A 10,309-nucleotide genomic window follows, 5' to 3' on the forward strand; every position below is an offset into this window, starting at 1 on the left:
TTCATGCTTACAGGCAAATGTATTCAGTTCCTTTCCAGGCAGGACATAGTAAGGTATCTTATATGCTTGCTATTTCTTTTCCTAATCAAGTTTGGGACAACCTCTGAGGGTCCACTCACGCTCCACGGTGAGCCATCTTGTACCACGTTCTGGTAAGTATCTTCCATAGGGGACAAAGGAATATTCTTGCTGACCTAGAGATTAGTCAAGGGGGGAGTGTGGTGGGAGAAGAGTTAATGTCTACTGTCTCTTCCGTTGCCGCTTTGCCGTCAAGGTCATGGTGGGGCCATTATCCACTTGTACCAACAGATGCCTACAGAAGCCATTCAGATACGCCACGGCAGGGAGGAAGGTGAGGGAGAGGAGGACGAAGAGGAGAGGCTTTGCTATCCTATGACGGAGTGAAGAGGCCGCTGGCTGGAAAAACCAGGAATAAGGAAGTGAAGTCATCTTCTTTAGGATGCCATACCAAGCAGAAAGCCTCCGAAAAATCCACCAGTCACTAGAACATTCTTCTTCACAAACGACACCACCTCGTCTGCTTTGCTTTTGACCTCCGCAGGTGTCTGGCTGCCCTTGTGGACCTTCAGCTGCTCCTTGGCTTTCTTCATGTCCCGCTCTACCCGCTTCCAGTCCACTTTGATGTAGCCAGTATGGTTTGCAAGCTGAAGCAGGAAAAATCCACCTCCCAGAGCTGTGGCAGCCAACCTTCCAACCTTCTGGAATATGAAACCAGTGCACCATCCAGTGACACCTCCAATTAACAGCTGGGTTGCCACGCTATACTTTTCAGCTGAAGGCCCAGATTCCTGCCCAAACAGCTTGCGCCACCATGGCTGCTTTTTAGCAAGTTCTGCAAGATCCAGTGACTCAAATTTTCCCTCAAAGTTTCCTTGACTGGCTGCGGCCATTTCGCGAGCTCGTCTCCTACCTTTACCTTTAATGCCCTTCCACCATATTACCTTGTCCATTTGACATACTTCTTGAAGTTTCACCTCAAATATCAGCAACAGTATTACTTACTATGCAGAAAAAAGTTGATAAAGCAGGACTGAGAGTGCTATCCTTTGAAAGTCCTGCTTTCAAGGTTGGGCTTTGGCTAGCATCTGGGAATTTGGATTTCAGGAGGGTTCCTAGCTACCCTAACATATAGGAGTGGATCACTGAGCCTAAACTGTGCTAGCAATATGGTTTATGCTAAACACCTTCTTTCCTTATGGGAGCCTGAAATTTTGGTACATGGTAGGCAGAGAGTGCCTACACGACTAACCCCTGATAAAAACCCTGGATTTCTAGGCTCTGGCAAGTTTCCCTGGTAGACAACACTTCACAAGTGGTATTATAGTCATGCTGGAGGAATTAATTATATCCTGTGTGACTCCACTGGGAAGGGACTCTTGGATGCTTGTGCCTGGTTTCCTTTGGACTTTGCCCCATGCCCCCTTTCCCTTCGCTGATTTTTATTTGTATCTTTTGGCTATAATATATCATAGCTGTGAGTGCAGTTATACTCTGAGTTCTGTGAGACCTTCTAGTGAATCACTGAACCTGGGGACCCCTGACACACCTACTAGATGAAATTCTCCTTAACTTCTCCTCTCTTCTAGGAAGAAGTAAACAGCTCATTTCTCCATGCTTCTATCACCCTTTCTACTGCTTTTTCCTTATTTAAAAAATATTTTAAGTTCATATTTAATACATATAAAACACTACATATAAATTATAAAGAATGAAAATATAATGAACACTCATGAAGTCATCATCCAATCTGAGTTAGAACATTATCTATTACCCCATCTCTTCCTAACCATTATTTTGAATTTTGTATTTATAATTTCCTTGCTTTAAAAAAATTATAGGGACTTCCCTGGTGGTCCAGTGGGTAAGACTCCGTGCTCCCAATACAGGGGCCCGGATTTGATCCCTGGTCGGGGAACTAGATCCCGCCTGCATGCCGCAATGAAGATCCCACCTGCTGCAACTAAGACCCGGCGCAGCCAAAAATAAATAAATAAATAATTTAAAAAATTACGTATATGCCTAAACAACATATTGTTTAATTTTGTTTGTGTTTTTTTTTTTTTTTCGGTACACGGTCCTCTCACTGTTGTGGCCTCTCCCGTTGCGGTGCACAGGCTCTGGACACGCAGGCTCAGTGGCCATGGCTCACGGGTCCAGCTGCTCCACGGCTTGTGGGATCTTCCCGGACCGGGGCACGAACCCGTGTCCCCTGCATCGGCAGGCGGACTCTCAACCACTGCACCACCAGGGAAGCCCCCTGATTTTGTTTGTGTTTGAGCTTCATAAGCATGGTATCATACTACTGTTTGTATTTTTTTCTGTGATTTTCCTTTTTCATTCAACACTAAGTTTCTAAGATCTATGTTGTTGCAAGCAACTATGGTTCATTCATTTTCACTGTGGGTTAATATTTTACTGTGTGGATATACCATAATTGCCTTATCATTTCTACTATTGATGGACATTTGAGATGTTTCCAGTTTTTGCTATAGTGAGCAGAGCTACTATTAACATTCTTATAATTATCTCCTGGGGCACTTGGGCAGGAGCTTCTTAGCGTTCACACCTAGGAGTTGAATTGTCAGGTGGTAGGGTATGTGAATGTTATACTTTATAAGCTAATGCCAAATTGTTTTCTAAAGTGGTTGTATCAATTTATATTCTCATCAGCAAACTGTAAGAGTTTCCATTGATTTTCATTCTCTCCAGCACTTGGTACTGTCCGACTTCTTTAGCTTTTGCCAACCTAGTTGGTGTAAATGGTATTAGAAGTATGTTACACCTTCTCATTCTATCCTTCATTTTGCCCTACTTTTAAAATTCATTAAACATTTATTAAGCATCCTCCATGAAGTAGATATTTTTTAGGTACTAGGGAATTTAATGTCTTTTTTTCTTTATATGCTTTTTATTCTTTGTCCACATCACGTGGCTTGTGGGACCTTAGTTCTCTGACCAGGGATCGAACCCAGGCCCCCTTCATTGGGAGCTTGGAGTGTTACCCACTGGACCACCAGGGAAGTCTCGTCTCTTGCTTTTTTCTTGGATTTTTAAAATCCTGACAATCTTTGTTTTTTATTTAGTGTTTTAGTTCATTTCGATTTAATTACTGATACAGTGTTTATTTCTACCATTTTGCTATTTATTTTGTTTGTTCTTTCTGTTCTTTGTTCCTTCATTCCATTTTTTTACCTTCTTTTGTATTGAACAATGATTTTTTATCATTCTACTTTTTATTTTTTTATTATTATTTAACTATTTAGATATTTGATTATTATTTGATAACTCTTTTAGTGGTTACTCTAGGGATTATACTATGCATTCTTAACTCATTACAATCTATCCTAAATTAGTATTTTTCACACTTCCTGAACAATGCTAGAAACTTAAAATAGTTTAACTCTAACACTTTGTGCTTTCTGTGCTATTGTTGCTATATGTTTTATTTCAGTGTATATTTTAAATTCCTCAAGACATTGTTTTCTTTGTTGTTTTAAACTGTCAATATTCATTTCCAATATTCATTTGTATTTACCTATGTAGTCACCCTTACAGGTGTTCTTCATCCTATTTTGCAGTTCCATGTCTCCATCTGGCTTATTTTCCTTCAGACTAAAGAATTTCATTTAGTATTTCTTACAGTGCAGGTCTGCTCATGATGAATTCTTTCAGTTTTTTAACATTTTAAAAAAATTTAACTTGAAGTATAGGTGATTTACAATATTAGTTTTAGGTGAACAGCATGGTGATTCAGTATTTTTATAGATTATACTCCACTTAAAGTTATTACAACATAATGGCTATAATTCCCTGTGCTGTACAATATATCCTTCTTGCTTATCTATTTCATACATAATAGTTTGTATTTCTTAATCCCATATCCCTACCTTGGCCCGCCTCACTTCCCTCTGTCCAGTGGTATCCACTAATTTGTTTTCTATATCTGTGAGTCTGTTTCTGTTTTGCTATATACATTTATTTGTTTTATTTTTTAGATTCCACATATAAGTGATGACGTACAGTATTTGTCTTTCTCTTTCCCTAAACATAATACTCTCTAGGTGTATCCATGTTGTTGCAAAGGGAAATTCACTCAACTTTTATTGTCAGAAAATGTCCTCTTTTGCCTTTATTAATTATTTTTCATTCTGGTAAAGTATACAGACCATAAAGTTTACTATTTTAATCATTTTTAAGTGTACGGCTCAGTGGCATTAAGCACATTCATGTTGTGTACAACCATCACCACTATCCATCTCCAGGACTTTTTCGTTATCCCAAACTGAAACTCTGTACCCATTTACCTCTCCATTATCCCCTACTCTCAGCCCTTGGTAATCACTGTTCTACTTTCTGTCTTTATGAATTTGAGTATTCTAGGTATTTCATATAGGTAGAATCATACAATATCTGTTCTTCTGTGTTTGGCTTATTGCACTTAGCATAATTTTGTTTTGTTTTGTTTTTTTATTTTGGCTTCATCAGGTCCTAGTTGCAGCATGCGGGATCTTCGTTGCAGTATGAGGGTTCTTTCCTTGCTGCGCGTGGGCTTCTCTCTTGTTGTGGCACGAGGGCTTCAGAGCACGTGGGCTCAACAGTTGTGGTGCATCCCACAGCATGTGAGATCTTAGTTCCTGCCAGGGATCGAACCCATGTCCCCTGCATTTGAAGGCAGATTCTTATTTTATTCTATTTTTTATAATTGCTTTACAATGGTTTGTTAGTTTCTGCTTTACAACAAAATGAATCAGTATATATATACATATGTTCCCATATCTCTTCCCTCTTGCGTCTCCCTCCCTCCCACCCTCCCTATCCCACCCCTCCAGGCGGTCACAAAGCACCGAGCTGATCTCCCTGTACTATGCGGCTGCTTCCCACTAGCTATCTACCTTACGTTTGGTAAAGAAAGAAAGAAAGAAAGAAAGGGAGAAGGAAGAAAGAAAGAAGGAAAAAAAAAGAAAGAAGGTAAAGTAAAATAAAGTAAGATAAAATGTAATAATGTTATTAAAATAAAAAATAATTATTAAGAGAAAAAAACAAAAAACAAAAAATGGACAGATAGAACCCTAGGACAAATGGTGGAAGCAAAGCTATACAGACAAAATCTCACACAGAAGTATACACATACACACTCACAAAAAGAGGAAAAGGGGAAAAAATCATAAATCTTGCTCTCAGTCCACCTCCTCAATTTGGGATGATTCGTTGTCTAAATGAGGGAAGGAAGGAAATAAAGAGCGAAGATAAAGTAAAATAAAATAATTAAAATAAAAAGTAATTATTAAGAAAAAAATAAAAAAAAAAACGGACGGATAGAACCCTCGGACAAATGGTTGCAGCAAAGCTATATAGACAACATATCACACAGAAGCATACACATACACACTCACAAAAAGAGGAAAAGGGGGAAAAAAGCATAAATCTTGCTCTCAAAGTCCACCTCCTTATTTTGGGATGATTCGTTGCCTATTCATGTATTCCACAGATGCAGGGTACATAAAGTTGATTGTGGAACTTTAATCCGCTGCTTCTGAGGCTGCTGGGAGAGATTTCCCTTTCTCTTCTTTGTTCGCACAGCTCCCATGGGCTCAGCTTTGGATTTGGCCCTGCCTCTTCGTGTAGGTCGCCGGAGGGCGTCTGTTCTTCTCTCAGACAGGACGGGGTTAAAGGAGCAGCTGATTCGGGGGCTCTGGCTTACTCAGGCCAGGGGGAGGGAGGGGCACAGAGTGTGGGGCAAGCCTGTGGCGGCAGAGGCCGGCGTGATGTTGCACCAGCCTGAGGCGGGCCGTGCGTTCTCCTGGGGGAATTGTCCCTGGATTACGGGACCCTGGCAGTGGTGGGCCGCACAGGCTCCCCGGAAGGGGGCCGTGGATAGTGACCTGTGCTCACACACAGGCTTCTTGGTGGCGGCAGTAGCAGCCTTAGTGTCTCATGCCCATCTCTGGGCTCCGCGCTTTTAGCCGCGGCTCGCACCCGTCTCTGGAGCTCCTTTAACCAGAGCTCTTATCCCCTCTCCTCGCGCACCAGGAAACAAAGAGGGAAGAAGAAGTCTCCTGCCTGTTCGGCAGGTCCAGACTTCTCCCCAGACTCCCTCCTGGCCAGCCGTGGCGCACTAACCCCCTGCAGAGAGGTCTGAGGTCTTCTGCCAGCGTTCAGTAGGTGTTCTGTAGGAGTTGTTCCACGTGTAGATGTATTTCTGGTGTATCTGTGGGGAGGAAGGTGATCTCCGTGTCTTACTCTAACTCCATCTTCCCGGAAGCCCTCTGAAGGCAGATTCTTAACCAGTGGACCATCAGGGAAGTCCCGGCATGATGTTTTTAAGGTTCATTTATGTTGTGTCATGTATCACAATTTCCTTCCTTCCTAAGGCTGAATAATATTCCATTGTATGTATGTACCACATTTTGTTTATCCATCCATTCATTCATCAATGGACACTGGGTTGCTTCTACCTTTTGGCTATTGTGAATAATGCTTCTGTGAACATTGCTGTTCAAATATCTGTTTGGATCTATGCTTTCAATTCTCTTAAGTATTATACCTAGAAGTGTAATTGCTGGATTATATAGAAATTCTATGTTTATCTTTTTGAAGAATGGCCATACTGTTTTCTACAGCAGGTATGCCATTTTATATTCCCACCAGCAATACAAAGATGTGGAGATATTGGAACCCGTGTCCACTGCATTGGCAGGTGGATTCTTTCTTCTTTTTCTTTTTTTTTTTGTGGTACGTGGGCCTCTCGCTGCTGTGGCCTCTCCCGTTGCGGAGCACAGGCTCCTGACGCACAGGCTCAGCAGCCGTGTCTCACGGGCCTAGTCGCTCCGTGGCATGTGGGATCCCCCCGGACCAGGGCACGAACCCGTGTCGCCTCCTCGGCAGGCGGACTCTCAACCACTGCGCCACCAGGGAAGCCCGGCAGGTGGACTCTTAACCACTGTGCCACCAGGGAAGTCCCTTTTTCATCAATTTAAAGTGCTGTTTTTCATTCTGAAGCATTCCACTTCTGTTTTCTGTTGTTTCTGTTGAAATGTTAGTCATGAATCGTATTCATGTTCCTTTGATCATAATGTATCTTTTATATATGGCTGTTTTTAAGATTTTCTGTTTATCATTGCTTTTAGCACTTTGGTATGATATGTCCTTGTATTTTATTATATTTATTTATTTTGTTGTATTTATCCTGATTGGGGTTCAGAGAACTCCTTGAATCTGTGGTTTGATATCTTTTGTAGTTTAGGAAAATTTTTGAAAAATATGTGAATTCTTAAAGAAAATATTTAAATTAATCCAGTATTTCTTTAAATTTTATTTTTGTTCTGTTGTCTTCTCTCCTCCTAGGACTCCTATTACTCATATATATTTGAACTTTTCACCGTGTCCTGTAATTCTCTTACATGCTAAGTATATTCCATAGTATTTTTCTCCTGTGCTTCTATCTGGATATTTTCTACTGTCATTTCTTCTACTTCAATAATCCTCTGTCCTACTATGTTTAATCTACATTAAGTCCACCTGTGGTATATTTAGTTTTGGATATAGCAATTTTTAGTTTTAGAATTTCCATTTTCTATTTTTAGACTCCTGATATCTGATGAAATTTCTCAACTTTTCTTCTATTTTCTTTCTTTTTATAACTGAGATATTGTTGACATACAGGCTGTACAAGTTTAAGTTGTATAGCATAATGATTTGACTTAAATATATCATGAAATAATTACCACAATAAGTCTAGTAAACATCCATCATCTCATATAGATAAAAATTTAAGATAAAGAAAACAATTTTTTTCCTTGTGTTGAGAACCCTTAGGATATACTCTTAACAACTTTCATTTGTAACATATAGTAGCGTTATATTTATCATATTGTACATTACATCCTTAGTACTTATATTTATGTTATAACTGGAAGTTTGTACCTTTTGACTGCCTTCACCCAGTTCATCCTCCCTGCATCCTCCACCTCTGGTAACCACAAAGTCAATCTCTTTTTCTCTGAGATTTTTTAAAAAAATTATTTTATTGAAGTATAGTTGATTTACAATGTTGTATTTATTTCTACTGAACAGCAAAGTGATTCAGTTATACATATATATACATTCTTTTTCATGTTCTTTTCCATTATGTTTTATCACAGGATATTGAGTACAGTTCCCTGTGCTATACAGTAGGACCTTGTTGTTTATCCATTCTCTATATAATATTTTGCATCTGCTAATCCCATACTCCCAATTCGTCCCTCCCCACCTCCCCCTTGGCAACCACAAGTCTGTTCTTTATGTCTGTGAGTCTGTTTCTGTTTTGAAGATAAGTTCATTTGTGTCGTATTTTAGATTCCACATATAGGTGATATCATATGGTATTAATCCTTCTCTTTCTGACTTACTTCACTTAGTATGATAATCTCTAGGTCTGTCTATCCATGTTGCTGCAAATGGCACTATTTCATTCGTTTTTTTATGGCTGATTAGTATTCCATTATATATATGTACCATATCTTCTTTATCCATTCATCTATTGATAGACCCTTAAGTTGTTTCCATGTCTTGGCTATCATAAATAGTATATTTACGATAGCCAACACATGGCTATCGTAAGACATAGCCAATAGTATAATTGACCTATAGCACTATATTAGTTCCCAGTATATAACATAGTGATTTGATAGGTATATATTTCAAAATGATCACCATGATAAGTCTAGTTACCACCTGTCACTATTTCTTCTATTCTCTTAAACATTTTAATAATAGTTATTTTAAAGTCCCTTTCTGACAATTCTCAATATCTGACTCACTTGGTGTTTGTTTTTGGTTGTACCGCTCGGCTTGCAGGATCTTAGTTCCCTGACTAGGATTGAACCTGGGTCCTCGGCAGTGAAAGCATGGAGTCCTAGCCACTGGACCGCCTGGGAATTCCCTGACTCAGTTGTTGAATAAAAATGTATTTCTAGTGTTTGCTTTATTCTTTTTTTTAACCATGTCTCATAAGTTTTCATTGTACGGGACATTGTGGGGGAAAAAAATGTAAGATGTTTTTGTTTATATTATCTTACTCCCAAGAGGGTTTAGATTTTTTTCCTGGCAAGAAGATAAGATATTGACATGTTACCTTGATGCTGTGGATTCTTGGTTTTACTGTGTATTAGGACTGGTCTTCTTCAGTTTTGCCCTTTCTCCTAGGAAAATGCTGTTTAAAATATGGATTGGTAGGGACTTCTCTGGCAGTCCAGTGGTTAAGACTCCATGCTTCCAATGAAAGGGGCATGGGTTTGATCCCTGGTTGGGGAACTAGCATCCCGTATGCCGTGTGGCCAAAAAAAAAAAAAAAAAAAAGGATTGGTAATCTCTTTATCTTCTGCTCAATACTTCAGTGAATCTAAACTGTTCTAAAAAACAGTCTATCTAAAAATATGGTTTGTGAGGGAGTTCCTTGGTGGCCTAGTGGTTAGGATTCTACACTTTCACTGCTGTGGCCCGGGTTCAATGCCTGGTCAGGGAACTGAGATCCCACAAGCCAACGTGGTGCGTGGGCCAAAAAAAAAATCAATATATATGGTTTGTGGTGTGGTGATGGTCCATGAGCTCTTCACAACAATCTATACTAAGGTAGTAAGTACAGAAATTGAGGGGAATCATCTAGAAGTTTTTTTTAGCAAATTTGTTGTTGCCACAGTATCCAGTGGCACAATCAGTGGGTTGTCAGTGTATAGTCCACTTCACATGTTGTTGGACTTTTGTGGTGAAGTACATGTGGTACAAGCTGCATACTAGTCATGCACACTAAGACCAGGCTGTAAGGGTTGGAAATTAACAAACAAAACAAATCTTGTCCTCTGTCACAGATAGTTTGAGATGCATTGGTGGCTTTTTTGTGGTGATGTGTAGTTTTTATCTCTATTGGCTCTGTTTTCCTTTAACTGTAAGTTATATCTAAACACTTAGTGTATTTAAGTTAAACATGCTGGCTAGAATACATCTTAGGAACTGTTGTATGATTCATGTTGAATCACATCTGAAAAATATAATAATATAATATCTGGTTATTTCACCAATAGTGAAGCTAAGATTGACCACTGGATTATGGTGGTAGCAGTTTGATCTCTCCATTATGTACTTTTTTCCTCCCTTGTGATCAGAAAGTATCTTTGTGGTGTTTTTTGGCATTCAATGCTTATACAGTTCTCTAGCAACCATTCACATAATGGTTTAAACATCAGTTGATAAGCCTTGCTGAGTCAATAATTTAATTAGGATCTGTAAAGTTATATTTTATTCCTTCTGT

The 10,309-nt window shown here is 39.4% G+C and overlaps 1 protein-coding gene across 1 annotated transcript; it reads right to left on the reverse strand.

Moving 5' to 3' along the window:
• On the reverse strand, positions 1-1,035 carry LOC112400079 (FUN14 domain-containing protein 2). The gene has a single exon (XM_024745630.1). The coding sequence runs from the start codon at positions 969-971 to the stop codon at positions 456-458; it is 516 nt and encodes a 171-aa protein (XP_024601398.1). The 5' UTR covers positions 972-1,035; the 3' UTR covers positions 1-455.
• Between the last annotated feature and the right edge of the window lie 9,274 nt (positions 1,036-10,309).

Source organism: Neophocaena asiaeorientalis, unplaced genomic scaffold (assembly GCF_003031525.2).
Source record: "Neophocaena asiaeorientalis asiaeorientalis breed wild unplaced genomic scaffold, Neophocaena_asiaeorientalis_V1.1 scaffold292, whole genome shotgun sequence".
Taxonomy (NCBI): Eukaryota; Metazoa; Chordata; class Mammalia; order Artiodactyla; family Phocoenidae; genus Neophocaena; species Neophocaena asiaeorientalis.